At 42.4% G+C, this 20,553-nt stretch overlaps 2 protein-coding genes across 5 annotated transcripts in view; one reads left to right on the forward strand and one right to left on the reverse strand.

The window, feature by feature from the left end:
- The window catches only part of LOC117369236 (ankyrin repeat and fibronectin type-III domain-containing protein 1-like), a 1,092,487-nt gene extending 1,089,741 nt beyond the window's left edge, over positions 1–2,746 (reverse strand). For 2 of the 4 annotated variants that reach the window (XR_004541103.1, XM_033963485.1), the window contains exon 1: positions 2,634–2,718. The gene's annotated coding sequence lies outside the window, so the exon portion shown is untranslated. Of the gene's footprint in view, positions 1–2,633 lie in introns of all 4 variants that reach the window. The other 2 variants (XM_033963493.1, XM_033963487.1) reach the window with 2 other exon arrangements.
- Positions 2,747–2,768: 22 nt separating this feature from the next.
- Positions 2,769–20,553, forward strand: part of TEDC2 (tubulin epsilon and delta complex 2) — a 79,842-nt gene continuing 62,057 nt past the window's right edge. Inside the window, exons 1-5 of the mRNA XM_033963496.1 lie at positions 2,769–2,804; positions 4,788–4,852; positions 6,266–6,364; positions 12,954–13,009; positions 18,758–19,403. Of these exons, the coding sequence (XP_033819387.1) occupies positions 2,769–2,804; positions 4,788–4,852; positions 6,266–6,364; positions 12,954–13,009; positions 18,758–19,403 (902 nt within the window). The remainder of the gene's footprint in view (positions 2,805–4,787; positions 4,853–6,265; positions 6,365–12,953; positions 13,010–18,757; positions 19,404–20,553) is intronic.

Below are 20,553 nucleotides of genomic sequence, written 5' to 3' on the forward strand. Positions count from 1 at the left end.
GAACATTGGCCATCAGGAATTACTCATCTCAGCAATTTATCAGCCTCTGAAATATTGAGGAATATGTAAGTACTTGCCAAATATATAAGAATACTATTAGTTGATAATAAGTATTATAATAAGATGTTAAAGAAATAATTCAATTTGGTAGTTCTTCAACAGAATTTCAACACCACTTCTACTCAATACCAAAACCTTGATCACAACTCAGAAAAGTTCAATACTCAGATAAGTATTAGTGTTACTCATTTCCCCAAAATTACTGTTAACTAAGGTACAAACTTGATACTTTAAATTTCTTGCAGCTTTTTTCCTTCAGGTTTTATTTTACAGACTCATTCCTATTTTCAGATCTGGAACCTACTATCAGGTGAGTATTTTTGCTCCATTTCTCTATCACTCTGCGTATATGACTATTTCTTAAGTGTGCACACTTTATCACAGTTCATTTTTCTCCTCCCAGGTGCTCTCTTGAGGACAGTGGACACCAGAGAGTCATCTCCTAATGACAATGGATCACCATCCAGGATCATCCCAGATAAGTATGGACATCTTCCTTTCTTCTCTTGCCCTTTAAATAAATAAACAAGACAGCCTGACTTCCTATTGTGTGCACTTCTCATTTTAGTGTAATCTTTTCTTTTAGATTCTATTTGTATATTTAAACTATCCCTTGAAATAAATGAATACTCAGTTTTATTTCTAACTAATGTAACCCTGTTACCATATATTGTATACTCGAATATTCAAGTCAAGATACCCTTGGTCTCCCAAAAAAGGAAGAAAAAAAGGTTAACTTGAATAAAAGCCAGAGGAGGAGGGAAGGTTAATATTCATGCCCAGGCAGGATCTGCATCCAGCCACCTCACTCCCTACCCTGCCAGGCTCTCCACTGTTCCCCCCCTCCCTACCCTGTCCCCCTTCTCTCCCGATGTCCTGCAATCCTCCACCGAGCCTGCCATCTGACCTGGTGGTCCAGTGGTAGGCTGGGACAGGAGGGATCCCTCCCATCGCCTGTCTCAGCTGACTTACCAATTTTTTTTATTTTTTTTACCTCCCTCCAATCTCCCCCCATGTACCTTTTTGAATTCTTGGTGGTCCAGCAGTGTACTGAGTACGAGCGAGCTTTTTGTGCTCCTGCCACATGCTAAGCCCCACCCTGAATGGCTGCCTTGAGTTCTTGTGGCACAGCGGTGTACCGGCATCAGCGAGCTTTTTGCACTCCTGCCCAGTCCTGAGCCATTCCCTGAATGGCTGCCACCAGTTTTCACAAGTCCCGTGAGAACTGTGGCAGCCATTCAGCGAGTGGCTCAGCGCTGGGCAGGAGCGCAAAAAGCTCACTCCTGCCTGGGACACCGCTGGACCGCAAGAACTTGCAGCAGCCATTCAGAGAGACTCAGCATGGGGCAGGAGCACATTGGAGTCTCTGAAAGAATACAAAGTGGAGAGCAGATTGAGTAATTTTTTTGAGCAGAAAAACGTCTTCTACCCAAGTAGTTAACAGTATGTACATGGTTTCTGAGACAGTAAAGAGAAAAGGAACAAGGCAAGAGGAAGCAGTAGGCAGGAAGATGTGCTCGGGTTTCTTCTTAATGGTTGGACCGTTTGGTTTACTCTTCTAAGGCTTGTTTCTCATGAAAGCAGTGATCAAGATCAGTGCACTGGTAGTGATGCTCTGATGAGTGATAAATAGGGATCAAAGAGCATGAGAAAGTTTTCAAATGAGTTAAGAGTTGGTAGCTCTGCTACAATCCTCAACTAACCTAACTCCCCCACCCCTCGTATGAACAGCAGGAGGACGTTCGTGTCCTGCTCCCAGACCAAAACCCGGTTTAGAGCATCCCATTCCAAACTCCTGTACCCCTTGCTTTCGAGCTCGGGTGTGTTAATTCTCCAGAGCCTACAGCCCCCTGCATGACTTTCCGATGCTCTCATTTCTCCCCACATTCTACCTTGCCATTCTGCTCTCTCGTATCCCTAACACTGCTGATCTACCGTGAACGCGCTTCCTCGGCACATCCAAGACATTCCGGACGCAAACGCCTAGCCCTAGCGTCTCTTACACACGATCCTCTTTCACGCAGCTACGGAGCCCCGCCTTCTCTCCACGCATCTTCGCCGTGCCTGCCAGACTTCCCACGGACCCGAGCACTTCCGGGTCCGCCGGTGCCTTTGCTCCGCCTACTTCCCAGCAAACTTCAGCCGGCAGCTTCCGCAGCAACAGACAGCGGCTTCATATCTCGAAGTCACCAGTTTCTAACTGCAATCTCTTACTCACCCACCAGCCTAGCCCACAGCCTGGGTGAGGTGCATTTTTCCCCCCCATTTACCAAACTTAAGTCTATTTTGTTTGAGAAAACCGTTTACTTGGCACTGCTATTGTATGCGCACGCTAATCTGGCAGTTCTAGTTTTGCAAACTGCACCCGAATGCAGGTGTTAGTGCTATATAGCAATACCTGATCAGCTTTAATGGACAGCGCGGAGGAAAAATTGGCAGGACCCCTGTGGCCAGGGCCGGCGTTAGGGGGGAGCAAACAGGGCAGCTGCCCTGGGCCCCGTGGCTCGGTAGGACCCCCTGTGAACTGGCATCGCTTCCCCCTTCTATTCGCAACGGTCTGATGCTGTCCTTACCTTCCGTCGCTGACACATTCATTTTTGCTGCAGGAGGTCTCCAGCCGCGTCAGCCAATCTGAACTATGCCTCCCTTCCCTGCTTTCATTTGCCCTGGTCCTCCCAGGCGGAAACCGGAAGTTGCGACATTTTGGCATGGACCGCGGCAGAGGGAAAGCAGGGAGGGGAGCTGTAAGCAGCGCTTCAGATTGGCTGCCGCGGCTGAAAGTGGGAGGGAGGGAAAGATAGGGGGAGGCTAGTTGGGAAGAGAAAGGGAGAAATGGTGGACCTGGGGTTGGAAAGAAGGGAGAAATGTTAGATCTGGGGATGGAAGGGAGAGAGGGATGCAACATCTCTCCTTTCCTCTAACCATTGTTCAGCATTAAGGGGGAAGGGAAGAACACAACAATAGAAAAGAGAGGGAACAAAATGTTAGACCTTGGGGAAAGAGGAAGAGAGTTGAACCCATGAGAAAGGGAAAAAATCAATATGTTAGAGACAGGCATAGTGAGGGAAATGGAGCAAGAGAGGAGAAAATAATGAACAGACACTGGAAAGAGAATTAGTAAAAGATAGACAAAAAGCAGAAAGAGAAACTGGGACCAAGATGATGGAAAACCAAAATGTATTAACTGGAATATGTTAGCTTTGGGATATGTAGAAAACAACGAACAGACTGCAGATGATGTACAAGATGCAGGCGTAGTTTATTAATAAATGCAGTAACATATACAACCTTATAGCCAACCAAGGAACCCGACACGGTCCGTGTTTCGGATAACACAGGGGTCCATGGTGGGTAAGGTATAAAGCAAACTGCATAAAAGATAACAAACACACACCAATAACGATCAAATGGGGTCAAGCAAGTCTTGCGCAGTAGCAAAAAAAGCTTTGGGATATATGCATCACAAACATTGTTTTAATTGTAGTCAGTGGCATAGCCATGTAGCTGATTTGTGGGGAGGGGCTGGAGCCCAAAATGGGTGGATGAGCACCAAATTTTCTCCCCGCTTGAATGCAAAATATAAATACTTGAGCTGGTGGAGATCGCCAATCCCTGGCAACTCTTCCTCCAGCCTGGCAACCAGTAGTCTCCAAACTTTGCAGCTGGTGCAGTATCCTCAAGCTGCCAATTTTTTCATGCATACATGAGAGCCAAGCGGAAGGTGGGGGAGAAGGAAGGCAGTGGCTCTGTAATACTGCTGCCAGCTACAGAACTTTGAAAGTTCTGGACACTGGACCTGAGCAGGGGAAGGATGTGGTCATGAGCTGATGAGGCTTGGGGATCTCCACCAGCTACATCAAGAGAGATGTTCATTTTGAGGAGGCCTAAGCTCAAAGGGGGAGGCCCAGCCCCTTTTTATGGTTATGCCACTGTGTTCAGTACAAAATGAAGTACTTCCAGAGTTAATTTTTTGGTTTTCCAGTTCAGTTTTGGTATTCATATTTCTAATTTGTGATCCATTGTTCTGTATTTGGTGAAAGTCTGTCTGTGTTTTGTGTGTGAAGTCATAAAGATGGGTGGGGAAATTGGGAGATGGTAGAAGAGGGGCCCTTTTCTTAATTTCTGCCTTGGGCCCCTTTGTGACTAAAATCGGCCCTGCCTGTGGCTTCCTATTTCTGACTCTTGCCATTAGGACAACCGGAAATTCCAATCTTTTTGCCTATCCAAGGATCACCGATTGCAAATACAGGTCCTTTATGGATAGAACTTTGAAGTTTCAAGCTAGCAAACAGCAGATCTGGCTAGGCAACTACATCAACAGAGCTAGGTTGACCTAAGGCGCATTTCAGAAATAAATTAAGACAGCACTATTCAATAGATTTATCTCCTAATCAGTTACCATTTCTAAAACAATTAACACCATGCTGATAACTTGAGAAATATGTGTATTGTACTAATTGTATTGTATTTTACTAAGTGCATTCTGTAATTCGCTGAATGTACTGTGACATTCTTGCTATTTATATTCTGTAATTCGCTGATTGTCCAGCTCTCTTCACTGTAAACCGCCTAGAAGTCGTAAGATTGTGGCGATATAGAAAAAATAAAGTTATTATTATTATTATTTGTTGTGCTTTAAAACCATGCATGTTGCTTTTTTTTTAATAAACTGTTTTATTTGCAGTAGTGTTATTAGTGTATGTAAAAAAATATTTTATATTTTACAGCAGTCTCTGACCCCGTTCTTGTCTTGTTCATACTTGGCAATGCTACCAACGGATTGTGCCCACAGGTATGCAAAGAAACGCCTGATTTTTAGCATTGTGTTTTTCTATAATATGTCTTTTTGTAATCGTACACAGCATAGAAGTATAAAATGTACCCGCTATTACAAAACGACACAGAAAACTATAAATGGTTAAAACAAACAAATTAAATTTGTTTTACTTGTTCAACTCTTTTGTAATGTTGGTACTGAAAAACTCTTATCACTAACCCCTCCCCTCCCCTTTTTTTTTCAAAACCGTAGCATGGTTTTTAGCGCCAACCACAACGATAACAGCTCCGATGCTTATAGAATTCCTATGGGCATCAGAACTGTTACTGCTGTGGCCGGCACTAAAAATCACGCTACGGTTTTGAAAAAAAGGGGGGGGGGAAACATTTTTCCTTATAGAACGAGCCTTAGCAGGGCATTTTCGATATGATGTCCAAATCCAATTTTGTATATTTTCCACACAAAAAAGTCAAGAAATCCAGTGCTGAATATGGTAATTTTAAAACCATAAAAATATTATCTTTTAGGTTCAAAAATCAAATGCCACATTTTAGACATTTTTATTCTCAGTGTGTCTTTCTTTAAGGGCCATTTTCAAACAAAAAATGTCCAAGGAAAAAATGAACAAAAAAAGCCATTGGGATGTCAGGGGACTAGCAGTCTTACTAGACTGGCCACACAGATATTATAGCAGAGCAATGGGGTAGCCTAGGGGGCACTGTGGTGAACTTCACATGAAAGGTCCCAGGTACACATCACATTATAACCCCATTATGGTGACCCCTTCAAGAATCGCAAAAATATATATACAATGGAATCTTGGTTTACGAGCATAATTCGTTCCAGAAGCATGATCGTAAACCAAATTGCTCGTATATCAAAGTGAGTTTCCCCCCCCTCCTGAGGCCACCAGTGTTGCTCCAATATCTCTCTTCTCCCTTCCCCCATGCAGCATTCTCTCCCTTTCTCTGCCATATCTAATATTTCTGCCTCTCTACCACTATCTAATGGAGATCTGTGCGCCTGTCGCTCACTTGCTTGAATTCAAATAGAGTTGATGGAGAGATAAACTTCCTTCTTTTATCAAGCTGCGCTAGAGTTTTTTTAGTGCGGCCTGGAGCAGTAAATGATCCGATAATCATAGAGTTCCTATGAGTATCAGAGTACTTACCTTGCCGGTCTGCACTAAAAACCCCTAGCTCAGCTTGATAAAAGGGGGGGGGGTTAGAAATGTTGAAATAATCAATTTTTTATTTTTACTTAACAAGTAAGCTTACAGTTTTCCCTCTCATGATTAAGAGGAAATGTCTAGTCAGAAATGGTGATAGTTAAATGCTGTTCGTTTTGGAGCTGAGGACAGATATTGGCCTGAAAAATACTTATGCAGTACTATTACTTTCTAAAAAGAAAATGTTCTGTTATCTACAGACTGTTATCAATACTTAATTGGGCTCAAGAAGACTGTACAGAGCAGAAGAAGCAACTGGAGGAACACCTGAGCATATCTCGTGCTCTAATAGGAGAATGGTGAGCTTTTTTGATGATTAAAGTGTAGGGGTGTGAGCTATGAGCTGCTCAGTATGGTGGTCCCTTGCCACCAGATTTTTATATAGGTCATCCAAAGTTGAGTGTGGGTCTCAGATCTGCACATAAACTAATTAGCTAATTAGGCACTAACAATGAAAAATTGTTTATTGATATATCACTGTTAAGAACATAAGAATAATACGTAGAAAAAATCTCAAATGCTGCACAAAGGCCTAGATTCATTACATTACATTGATGTCTTCTATCCTGCCAATACCTTTCAGTTCTAGGCAGTTTACAACATGAAATTAGCCTGGGCATTCCCAGGGAGATTACAAGGTTGATAGCTATAGTATGCGTCGGGATCTGGGAATGGTCAATACGATTTGTTAGATCATTTGACAAATTTTTTGAATAGTATGGTTTTCAGTTCTTTCCTGAATGTTTTGTAGTTGGGCGTCGTGGTCATCAGATTTGAGAGGTGGTGGTCTATTTTTGCTGCTCTGGTGGCTAGTAGACCGTCATATATATTTTTTTGCTTTGCATGCCTTTGATTGGGGTGGGTAAAGTGTGCTTGAGTTCTCCTTGGTCTGGCTGTGTTTTTCCAGATTAGGCGGTTGTTCAGATATCTTGGTCCATTTCCATTTAGGGCTTTGAATAGGGTGCAGTAGAATTTGTGTTGTATGTGTGCTTGTACTGGGAGCCAGTGTGAGTCTTGGAAAGCTGAGGTAACGTGGTCGTATTTTTTCAGCAAGTATATTAGTCTTAGGGCTGTATTTTGGACTATTTGTAATTGTTTTAGCATGTTGGCAGGGCATGACAGGTAAAGTATGTTACAGGAGTCCTAGGATTAGTGCTTGTACTATGAGTTTGAATTGTTTGTTGTTGAAGTATTTTTGGACTTGCCTTAAATTGCGCATGATTGCGAATGCCTTCTGAACAGTTTTGCTGATTTGAAGTTGCATGGTGTAGCCTTTGTCTATCATTATTCCCAGCAGTTTTAGGTTGTATTGTAAGGGATATGTGATGGATTTTATTTCTAGATTTGTTATGGTTGGGGTTTTGTTTCTTTCTAGAAGTAAGAATTTGGTTTTGTCTTGGTTCAGTTTTAATTTGTGGTCTCTCATCCATTTTGTTCGTTGTATTGGGGGTGGTTTGGTCGAAAGGCAGGAGGATGGTGATATCGTCTGCGTAGCTGTATTCACTAAGCCCACCAATCTTACTCAATCTGTGGGCAATCCGAGGTAGGCCGACCAGTTCACCAACCATCTTCATGCAAATGGGAGTGATCAGAGGCACACCCCTCACCGACAACATGAATCGCTGGAGAGCGATCTAGACACATGCGCAGACCATCTACTTTGCCTGTAGATCAGTGGTCTCAAACTCAAACCCTTTGCAGGGCCACATTTTGGATTTGTAGGTACTTGGAGGGCATGAGAAAAAATAGTTAATGTTTTATTAAAGAAATGACAATTTTGCACGAGGTCAAACTCTTTATAGTTTATAAATTTTTCCTTTTGGCTAAGTCTTATTATGATAAACATACTGAGGGCCTCAAAATAGTACCTGGCGGGCCACATGTTTGAGACCACTGCTGTAGATGGTCTGCTAATGCATTTGCTGTCCATTTTTTTTTTTTTACTCGCCCTGATTCTCCTGCTCTCTGCCATCCTTCCCTGCAGTTGAGCCTATGGTTTTAATCCACAGGTTTAAAGCGGGTTAAAACTACAGACTCGCACTGTAGGGAAGGGCGACAAGCAGGAGCAGAGAGCTGTTTTTCGGCAGAGCAGGAAAATCGCGGCAGAGAGCTTTTTGAGCAAAGAGCAGAGCTGTTGGCAGAGCAGGATCATGGCAGGGAAGGAGCAGAGAGCTAAATGGAGCAGGGCAGAGAACAGGGCTGGTGGAAGTTGGCTGGGATTTCAGGGCGGCATGGAGCAGAAGAGTCGATAGGGATATATGTGACTGGTCCTCAGCAGTCGCTTGTTTTGGGATCGGCCAGCCCAGTCAGTGTTCCTCATTTTTTTTTTTGTGAATCGCTGCCTGCCTACATTTGCATTCCATTCCCCCTCCTTGGCATGCACGGATCGGATCGGGTGCGGGAGGAAGGTTAGTGAATCGGGTTGGGGGTCACAAAGTGGTCGGGACACAATCGGTGTCCTTAGTGAATCTAGACCAAAGTCCTTAACCCTTTCAGGACCAAGGAACATATTTGTCCCATAACTTTAAAATCCTATAAATTTTGATTGGGATAGTCTACAGTTCTAAATTTGATATGTACGGATTCCATATGATACTGCCTTTATGTAAACAAACTGGTTCCGACATTCATTCATTAGCGTCGTTGCTAGATTGACGAGAAGATTCACTTGCCACACTGTCCATAAGCCAGAAGTGTGATTTTTTTAAATAAAAATAATGATATTTCACAAAAAAAATCAATTTTTTGGCATCTGCAAGCCCTTTTTACCATAAAAATGTCGTCAAAACCACAAAAATTGGCCTACGATCCTTATGGTCCTGAAAGGGTTAAAAGTCAGCCAATTTATAATTGTTAGCATCAAGTTTCTTCTGCCCTGCATTTGGCGTTGGTTCCTGAAGAAAGGTGCTTATTAGGCTCCTGAAACCAGCACTGGTCGAACCATGTTATGAAGCGTACTATTACATGGAGTAACTTCAATTACTACAACGCTGAACTGCTTGAAACAGCTAAGTGCTTTTTTCTAAGTTTCTAAATCTGACTTGAAGGAGGCTGTTCCTTTTCAGAGTTCCTCACGATATTAATAACTAAACTTTGGATATGTTTTTTCTAAATAGCTCCAAATGAGTTTAACAAGTTACTGTTATATATTTTTGTGCACATAATTATTCACATTTAATTTAGGCATACTTAACGTATCCTACGATGGTGTGCGGCTTTAAGTGAGCTTGTCCACCTTTCGCTGTAATGTGAAGCATTGGAACAGTGCCAACCGATTCCTTAAACTTATTTCTCCACACTAAGAATACGTTTCACTGAATTTAAATTTAAAATTTACATTTATTGTCCCTTTGGGAGCTATTTAGTTATTAGTGGTTGGTACACTCTGGATTGGTTTTTTAGCGAAGCTGCTGTCATTTGTGACTTTTAAGAACATAAGAATAACCATACTGGGTCAGTCCAGTGGTACATTTAGCCCAGTATCCTGTTTCCACAATGACAAATCCAGGTCACAGGTACATGGCAGGACAGGCAGGTAGCGGCAACATTCCAAGCTACTGATTCCAGGGCTTCCCTCTGACATGTCATCAGTGATGCCTCAGAGGGATGGCCCCAGTAGAGAAGGCCAGGAACAGCATGTTCACCGTGCTGCCTCTGCACGCCAGCAACTGCTGATGATGATTTAGGAGACTCAGACTCATGTCTGGAGACTCAGGATTCACTGAATCAGTAAGTCCGATTTTTTTAGAAAATGAATCGATTCACTTAAGTGAATCAGACAAATCGGGCAGCACTAATTTCTACTGTGGATCCTAACATTATATAAATAAAACTAGGATTATTTTTCCCTATGTGCATCACATTGCATTTGAGTTCACGGCAACAGGTGTTTACTCGTGCCACACTTTGGATATAGATTTGTTGACCTGACTGCATTATTCTGTTCATCTTGACATTTTATTATGTTGATCAAAGTGCATAACCTAACTCATCTTGGTATCAAGGTTTACACTTCTCCCAATGAAGGTAGATTGCTGAAACATTGCCATGTCGACAGATCGATTTGTTGAACTTTGCCATCATCTAGTAGAAAATTGATTGATTATATTGGCAGTATGTTGAACTTTACTATAGTATATTAAATAGAATATAGAATCCTGACCATCTATGTGTTCCATTTTGTTCTGTGTCTCACTTTGCATTTGTCAAAATTAAATTTCATTTACCATGTGAAACTATATTAATCTGAGAAATTGATGTGTGCTCAGTTTGATTCATATAAATGTCAGTTGCATGTGCATTTTGGTATGATAGTCATGTTTGTAGTGCCACATTTATTTTCTTATAGTAATGCATCTTAAGTTCCACCCATGATTGTTTAAACTAGCACTGTGGAATCGGAGTCAGAAGCAATTTTGGCGGGGTTGGAGTGGGTGAAAATGGTACCAAATCTGACTCCAGCTTCAAAATAAAGAAAACACTATAATATATGGTAACTCTCGGTTATCCAGCACCTATGGATGTCGAATAACTAGTTTCTGGTTGCTTGAGAGTTACTGTAAAAATATTTTGTCTCCCTTTTCCCCCTTCCCACCTCACACTATCATCCCCCCTCCCCCACTTGTATGAACAGCATCTATTCATCCCTTTTTTCTTGGTAACTTCCCCCCCCTCTTCTCCCACCACTCCCTCTCTCCCATATCCCATATCCCAGTCTGACAGACCCCTCTCCTCCCTCAGTCACACACCCGAAGAACTAGCGGCAGCCAGTAAGAGAGGAAGCACCGGCAAACAGTCTGCTTCTGGTCAGCTCCAACAGGGCCTTTGCTCTGCGGGGGGGGGGGGGGGAGGGGGGTTGTCAGGACTGGCTGGCTGCTGCTTTGGGGAAGGAAGGGAGGGAGATTTTTGTGGCTGCCATGAGGCTTCAGGAGCTGGAGTGAGGGGGGTTGTTAGGTCAGGAGCACCACTTTGGATGTTGTGTGAGGACTGCGGGAGACTTTTTTTTACGGTTGATTGAATACTGGTTAACTGACATTCTACTGTATAAGTGTGTGTGTGTGTGTATCCTATATAATAATACCCTTAGCGCATATGCACACTTCAATTTTTGTGGCTCCGTGCGTCTGTAGCTCCCTGGCCGACAGAGAAATTGTAAAGCGTTCGGCGCGTGCACACATGACGGTTTGCTTCGAGTGGCGGTTTAACCTAATCCAGCAGCAGTTACTATGTTCCGGTTGCCCTTCCCAACACGATGCATGATTTTTAAAAAAAAAGGTAGGATGGAGCACGATAATTGATAGGGAGAGAGATTGAAAGAAAAAAAAAACCCCAAAAAACCAGACTGGACATTGACAGACTGACAGAAATAGAGACACACACACTGAAAGACAGGTAGGTGGGAGTGAAAGACACACACAGAAGGACAGGGGGCCAGGGAGAGAGATTGAAAGAAAGAAAAAACAGACAGCGAACAAGGAGAGAGAGACACACAGAAAAAAAGACAGCGGCCAAGGAGACAGACAGCAAAAAAAGACAGACTGCGGCCAAGGAGACAGAGACCGAAAGAAAGAAAGACAGACAGAAAGTGGCCAAGGAAAGAGAAAGAAAGAAAGACACACACACATTTATTCTAGCACCCGTTAATGTAACGGGCTTAAAGACTAGTTTATTCTTTGTTCTGGATCTAAAGTACTAGTAAATATAAATTGTATTTACCAGTACTTCAGATCCAGAGCAAAAAATTTAGGGCTCTTTTTACTAAGCTATGGTAAAGGTTTCTACTGCAGCCCAGGGTGCTAAATGCTCAGATGCTGCTCCAATGCTCATAGGAATTTTATGAGTTTTGGAACATTTAGCACTCCAGGCCGCAATAGAAACCTCTACCGCAGCTTAGTAAAACCCAACGTTAAAGCCTAATATTATAGCCAAAGGTTTGGTCTACTAACTTCACAGCCTTTATAGGCTTTTCCTGGTACTCCTTTTCAAAAATGTGTGTCTCATTCTATATGTTCTCTAGTCGCTCTAGTGCTGAATTTTAGTTGTAACTGTCCTCTTCCTTTTATGAAGACAGTGCAGAAGTATTCATTTAAAGCTCCTGTTATCTGTCCTTCTTCAGGTTAGTCTTCCCAATGATTATTGTGTTCGAGGAGAAAGACAAAAATGAGTTGGATATGGAAGAATTGGGCTGAGGACAATGATACAAAATGATATCATTAGTTTGTGCTGGGGTGCTTTTATAATGTCATTTTCATGCGTTTGTGGCCACCACATATGTGAAAATGGCCTATTTATAAGATTCTGATCAGCATAAAAATATGCACAGTGACGTGATGTATACTTTGCTTGTAGTATGTACAGGGGTAGAGGCTGTACGTAAGCATGTAGATGATAAAATAGTCTAATTACACATTTGAATAATACAAGTGCAAACATTATACACCTGCTCTTGGGCAAGTGTAAATGATTGCTCCTGCGATGTAGGGGGGGGATGGGACTTGTATACCATTTTTTTTGTGTGGTTTACACAATCAAAGCGGTTTTACATATTTTAGACAAGTGCTTAATTTTGTACCTGGGGCAATGAAGTCTTAAGTGACTTGCCCAGAGTCACAAGGAAGTGCAGTGGGAATCGAACTCACAACCTCAGGGTGCTGAGGCAGCTGCTCTAACTGTTCCTCCACGAGTGGTTTCTGCCAATTGGCACTAATATTTTATAAAAGATGCATAGGCATCTGTGTATCTTTAGAAAATAGTGCCTAGGTAGGCACCTGCTTGCTGTCTTAAACTAGGCTGCCCTTTATAAAATTACTCTCTAAGTCTAAGAGAATATAAGATCTAGTGTAGACATAACTTTTTGTTCTGTTTTCTCTTCTTTTTTTTTTTTTTTAGGACGATAAATATGCTGGAGGACCAAAAGCAGGAGGCTAGCAATGAGAATGAGCATGGTAAGCTGTTTTAGTCACAGGAAAGCTGAAGATTAGGATTTCTGGTTTTATTTGTGATCTGTAAATTTGTGTAGCAGTGTGTGGTGAGCTAGAGCTCTTTAACAGAAGGGCTATTCATTTGTATTTAACTGAGGGGGTTAGAGGCTCAGAGGTAATACAGCTTTTGACTGAAACAGTTCATTAGACCAGTTGATATAATTGTAGAGGGTCTCAATGCTGGAGAAGTTCCAAGTTTATTAAAACTTGATTAATCGCATATCAAAAATTTCTAGACAATGTACAATAATAATTAAAATGGGGAAGAATATGTTATAACATTAATTGAACGAACATAGTTGAAATGCAGACAGTGACATAGACTGACGTACTGTAATATGGTAGATAGTGGGGAGAACTACAATAAGTAAAGGAAAGTAAGCATAAAAGGTGGAAAACAGGGTGCAGGATAATTTATTAAGTCTACTTAAGAGAACATCAGCAAGGTAGGTAAAAAAAAAAAAGTTGAAGAATGGAATCAAAGATGTCTAAAACTAAAGGTAATATAGATGATGGTAGGGGGGAAAACTGGTTAGAGGACTGAGTATTACTGTTAACAAGGTACAAAAGGCCGCAGTAAGGTTTGTAATGGGAGTCGACAGGATGGCACATATTACACCAATTCCTGAAGTAATTACATTGGTTACCAGTTGAATTTTGGGTTCAGCATAAAGTTGTTTCTGTGATCCATCAGACTACTTACCATCAAACACCATGGTACTTTCGACAAGTTTTGGCACTCTATAAGCCTAATAAATCTTTACTTGAAGCGGTCCAGAGGAGGGCGACGAAAATGATAGGAGGCTTGCGCCAGAAGACGTATGAGGAGAGACTGGAAGCCCTGAATATGTATACCCTAGAGCAGTGATTCCCAACCCTGTCCTGGAGGAACACCAGGCCAATCGGGTTTTCAGGCTAGCCCTAATGAATATGCATGAGAGAGATTTGCATATGATGGAAGTGATAGGCATGCAAATTTGCTTCATGCATATTCATTAGGGCTAGCCTGAAAACCCGATTGGCCTGGTGTTCCTCCAGGACAGGGTTGGGAACCACTGCCCTAGAGGAAAGGAGAGACAGGGGAGATATGATTCAGACGTTCAAATACTTGAAGGGTATTAACATAGAACATAATCTTTTCCAGAGAAAAGAAAATGGTAAAACCAGAGGACATAATTTGAGGTTGAGGGGTGGTAGATTCAAGAGAAATGTTAGGAAATTCTTTTTCTTTTCAATATTCTTTATTCATTTTTCTTCTTACAACAAGTGCAACAGAAAATAACAGTAATACTTATATAATATCACTTGAATATCTATTCTTATTAATATCACAATTAAAAATAGATATAAATCCCTCCTTCTCAACCCTGTTATTACACATGTGATTACATATGGAAATTATTCTCTATTAATCCAACGCATCAATATATAAATAGACTTCTTCCCACCCCTCCACCCCCCACCCCTGTACAATTATATTAGCTGAGGAAAAATGATAATTTATTCATTACAATACTCTATTAATGGTCTCCAAACCTCCTGAAAATTATTAAAATTGCCTTTCTGCAATGCTATGACACAGTGAATTCCACCAAAAACTGTAATTTAATCTATTCCAGTTTTTCCAATTGAATGTAATCTGCTGAATGGCAACTCCTGTCATAATAAGTAATAATTTATTATTATTTGCAGAAATTTGACACTTTTTCCTCATTGACATTCCATATAAAATAGTATCATAGGATAAAGCCACAGGATTTTCTAAGAAACAATTTATTTGACTCCATATCGATCTCCAAAAAGCCCAAATGAATGGACAGTAGAATAATAAATGATCAAAAGTCCCTGCTTCGAGATGATAATGCCAACATTTATTTGACTTAGAGCTATCTAACTTTTGTAATCGAACAGGGGTCCAGAAAGCTCGGTGCAACAGAAAAAAACAAGTTTGTCTCATAGATGCTGACATTATACAATTCATTCTCCAAGACCAAATTTACGGAGAGGGTGGTGGATGCCTGGAATGTGCTCCCGAGAGAGGTGGTGGAGAATAAAACTGTGGCTGAGTTCAAAGAAGCGTGGGATGAACACAGAGGATCTAGAATCAGAAAATAATATTAAAAATTGATCTAAGGCCAGTACTGTGCAGACTTGCACGGTATGTGTCTGTATATGGCCATTTGGTGGAGGATGGGTTGGGGAGGGCTTCAATGGCTGGGAGGGTGTAGATGGGCTGGAGTAAGTCTTAACAGAGATTTCGGCAGTTGGAACCCAAGCACAGTACCGGGTAGAGCTTTGGATTCTTGCCCAGAAATAGCTAAGAAGAAAAAATTTAAATAAAATTTAAATTGAATCTGGTTGGGCAGACTGGATGGACCATTCGAGTCTTTCTCTGCCGTCATCTACTATGTTACGATCTGAAAATCAAAAGCTATTAATTCTAATAGCACAGAGAAATTAAGCAGACACTAGAGCGATGACTTTCTGTATTGCTGGTGTCAAAATGTGTGTCAGTTGCAACTGTGTAAACCAGTTTCAGTTTAAGAAACAGTTAAAAACTCAGCTGTGATTTATTAGTTGGTATTTGAAAAAAAGAATCTGTTTAACCATGTTTGCTATTGTACTCTTTTGATTTATTAGTTGACATTTGAAGGGAAGAAATTGTCTAATTTTGTAGATTTTATGATATGGTTTGTTTTTATCTTCTGTATGTTTTAATTAATGTAAACCATTTAGTGTGTTTTTTTTGTAAAGAGTATTAAAAAGTTTTAAATAAATAAACTCCTGAATTCACTGAGTGCTATGAAAGACACCCAAAGGTAGGCACCTAGATTGACTAGATTCACCAGTCTAGGCACCTAATTATTTAAAAATCTTAATTGGCACCGCTAATGAACAATTATCACCTCATAATTGGCTAAAATTAACATTAATTGGATGGTAGACGCCTACCAGAAAGTAGGCGTGGTTAGGGCCAGATCTTGGGTGTGTTTTTGTATACAGGCGCCGGTATTTAGGCCAAGAAACCCCTGGCATAAATAGGGTGCACCTAAGGTTAGCACATCTACTGGCACCTATGTTTACTTTAAATGCCACTAGGCACTATCCTTATCCAACCACATATCCCAAGTAGTCTCCACCTCCTTCTACTACCTTCGCCAACTGAAAAGGATCAAACCCTACATCTCCACACCAGACCTCGCCCAACTCCTATACGCATATGTCCTCTCCAGAATGGATTATTGTAACTCCCTATTTAATGGACTAACCAAAAATAATATCAAACGCCTCCAACGGGTCCAAAATGCAGCCATCCGCCTCCTACACAACCTCAACTACCACGATTCCATCTCCCCGGCACTCCATGCTGAACACTGGCTCCCAATTAGCCAACGCTGTACTTTCAAAGCCCTGACAATTGCCCACAAGAGAATCTACTCCACCACCCCCTCCTACATAAAATCCAAACTTCCCATCTACAACCCCACTCGCACCCCACTCGCTCAAAGTCAGAGATACGCCTATGCGCCCCCCCCCGGAAGATCCCTGCTCACAGAAACTGCCCACAAACGATCCTACAGCCACTTCATTCCACACCTCTGGAACCAACTCCCCCCCCAACTTAGACAACAGAACTCATTATTAACATTCCGTAAATCGGTAAAGACCCTCCTCTTCAATTAAAGATCTCCTCTGTCTTCTCCCCCCCCTAGGCCCCACCCTCCACTCTCCTATCACCTTCCCGAAATTCCAGTATGACCCTCTCTTACTCTATCCACTAACAAATTGTACCTATACGCTATAACTTTCCTTAAGCTAAACTACTGTATTCCCCCCTTCTCTCTCTCTGCTTACTCTCCCTGTATTTAATTCTCTCCAAAAACTATAAATCCAATCACTAAACCTGTTGTACCACTTATATGTCTAGTTACTCCCCACTGTGTATGTTCAATTGTAAACCGTTCTGAGCTATTGGGAGGACGGGATAAAAATCTAAATAAATAAATAAAATAAATAAATAAATTCTATAAATGATGCTTAACTTAAGATTGGCATGTGCTAAGTGCCGCATTCCTTGGTGTCTATGTTTTAGATGCCATTTATAGACTAGGGCCCTAATTGGGATACTGCTGCTGAAAATCCAGGTATAACCTGGTCAGTGGGACTTATCCAGATAAGAGCCATTCCTACCAAGATAATCAGTGGTATAGCCAAGGGTAGGCCTGGACCACCCACCTTGAGCTCAGGCCCACCCAGTATTCTCACGTCCATGTTCTAGCTGATGGGGATTCCCAAGCCTCACCAGCAGCAAGAAGAGCTGCTTGTTGCAGCTGGTGGCACTATCCAACTGCTGCCATCATTCTGGCCTCCCCTTGACTAGTGCTGCCTGATTCAGGGAAAAAATTTTGATTCAGCATATTAAATCGATTATCCCTGTGTGGTAGCTTTTCATCCCTCCATACCCCTCCCCCCGATGAGGCCTGATATACCTCTAGGGCCTCCCAAAGCAGCAGCAGCGGTGGTGTACAGCCAGCAAACAGGCCCGCCCACCCCGCCAAGGTCTCCTGCTGTGTCACCAATGACATTAGTGATGACACAGCAGAGAGAAGCCCCGGCAGGGCAAGCCACGAACAAGCCTGACCAGAGCCCACTTCCGCCACCTAGGAGGCTCCGGAGGTATACTATGCCCCAGGGGAGAAGGGGAGCCGTTAACTGAATCAGCGAGTCCGATTTTGGGGGGAAACAAATTGATTTGAACTGATTCACCAAAGTGTATCAGTGACTTGGCGAATCGGGTAGCACTACCTCTGACTCACATACTCAGTTTTTGCACATTCATGAAAACTGAGCATGCACGGTGGTGGGGCAGTCGCCAGCATGTGCACAATACCGCCTGCTACAGTAAGTAACTCTTCTACTAGCATTGTTTCCCTCGAAACTTCAGTTTAGGGGTAGTCTAAGACAGTGGTCCCCAACCCTGTCCTGGAGGACCACTAGCCAGTTGGGTTTTTGGGATAGCCCTAATGAATATGCATGGGGCAGATTTGCACTCCTATCATCTTCATTACATGCAAATCTCTTTCATGCATATTCATTAGGGCTATCCTGAAAACCTGACTGGCTGGTGGTCCTCCAGGACAGGATTGGGAACCAGTGGTCTAAGAAAAGGCCTGTATCAGTTTTGCATTTGTTGTCTCTGGGTTATCCTTGATTTTACATGCTGTTTTAAGTCCTGTGGATTACTGCTAGTTTTAGACAACCCGCCAGGAAGACTGAACTGTGGTTGACCTGCCAGACAAGATTTGGGTGTATTAGCATAGTTATATTTGAGCATGGTACTGGAAAAGCAGCATCTACTCTGAGTTGGAACTATAAGGAGTAGCAGGTTAAAGCATGTCAGACTAATATTGAACTGCTAGAACTGTCTGAAGGAAATGTGCACCTTCCTTATGATTGGTGAGGCCCAACTTTAGTGCAGGAAGAGACAGTCGGAGCATACCGCAAGTGATTTCCTTCACTCGCCAGCGCTCCAGCTGCTCTCTCCGGCTGCCCTCTCCTGTCTCCCCCGCTGAAAACCGTATTCGCGGTTTTTCAAGATTCGCAGGGGTTCCTGGAACAGAACCCCCACGAATATCGGGGGAGTACTGTAAATAAATTTTTCTTTTGAATCCTGGCCTAATCTTCCAGTCACTTTATATTCTGCTATTGCAGGTGATGAGCCTTCACCAGAGGAATGTCAGGATTTAGAGCTACTGAACAAAGCTCTTGCAAAAGCACTAAAAATCCGAGAGAGCATCCTGGCAACCGGGTCCAAGGTCCAGGGAGATGCCAAAGGGGTAGAGAAGGGAGCTGACAAGAAACCAGCCCCCATGAGTTCTGCAGTGCACCAAAAGTTCACATGTAAAGAGAGAACTCCTAAATCCATCAAAGCGACCTTAAGAAGCAAAGCTTTGGAGCCCATTAAAAACAACTCGCGCTATCTACTAAAAGCCCCTTATCGAACTGATCCTGAAAGAAAGAGAATACGAGTGGTATCTGCCATTAAGCTACAACCCAGGGGTTCAAAGAGTACTGGGAAGGGAGCAGTGAAAACATCTGCACCTCACAAAATCAAAGTGTCTAACTCGGCAGACGAGTTGGATCTAGTGCAGGGTTATAATGGCCCTGAAGTGATGGATTCACCATTTGTTGAGTCAGTTGGGGAAGATTCAGAGGAAACTAAGGAACTATTGAGTGGCCCAGAGAGAAATCTTGATTGCCCAGCAAAGGAGGGTATGGCAGAGAGCGAAATGACCCAAAGGAATTCCAAGGAAAATGCATTGCCACCACCAAACATCTTCACTTTAAAAGAACAAGGGTATGTAATATTTTTGATTAACTGGGGTATCTTGTTGAGGCACATGCTACATTCCTCCATACCACATGCCTTCATGTCAATATATATACAGGTTGCCCCAATGCTAATTGAATGAGTTTTATAACATTTTAATATTTCTAATCTAGCCTTGAACTGGTAGTCTATATATTTATTCTCTACTGATTTCTCTGGCATTCCAGCTTCATTAAAAACCAAGTAGCACAGTCTGTTTCTCTCTGGATTCTATATAGGTTCCCCCGAAGTTGGGCAAGCAAATTTGGGTGCTGATCGCAGACCATGTGCAAATTAATTAGATAATGAGGTGCCAGCAATCAATAATTTGAGTTAATATGCAACAGAGTTACGTGATTATCTGCCCTAGGTGCTATTCAAAAAATGTTGACCTAAATTTCATAGCTCAAAACTGCAGAGGAGCGTGGCCATGGGAGGGGCATGAGCGGATCAGGAGGTGTTCTCAAATGTTAGGGACAATGTTATAGAACACAGTGAACCCTCGATTTAATGGACTGCTCGGGGGGAGGGGGTGTCCGTTATATGTAAGTGTCCGGAAAATCCGAATGCATGCTAAATAGATGCAAAAAGACACAATGAACTACAACAAAGACAATATATGTTGCAAAAGTATACAGTCAAACCTCGGTTTGTGAGTAACCCGGTTTGCGAGTGTTTTGCAAAACAAGTAAAACATTCTCGCAAAACTTGTCTCGCAAACAGAGTGTTGACTCGATTTGTGAGCACCCCCCCTGAGAACCGGCATCGCTCCCCCCTGCTCGCAAAGGACTTGAGTATGTGCAGATGCTCAAGGCCCAGCAGAGGCAGGAACTTCTTCGAGCGGCATCGGCACGTCCTATGGGCTGCGTGCCGGTGCCAGACGGGGGTAAGTTTCAAGTTGTTTGGGCGGGGGATACCAGTTCGAGCGGGGGAGGGAGCAGCGCCACTGGCCTTGGGGAGGGGGGAACGTATCAAGCAAGTTTCCATTATTTCCTATGGGGAAACTCGCTTTGATATACGAGTATTTTGGTTTATGAGCATGCTTCTGGAACGAATTATGCTCGTAAGCCAAGGTTCCACTATACTTTTTATTTATAAACAAATAAATCAAAATCACTATATTGCAGCACACATTGAG

This window comes from Geotrypetes seraphini, chromosome 11 (genome assembly GCF_902459505.1).
Source record: "Geotrypetes seraphini chromosome 11, aGeoSer1.1, whole genome shotgun sequence".
In the NCBI taxonomy this organism is placed as follows: Eukaryota; Metazoa; Chordata; class Amphibia; order Gymnophiona; family Dermophiidae; genus Geotrypetes; species Geotrypetes seraphini.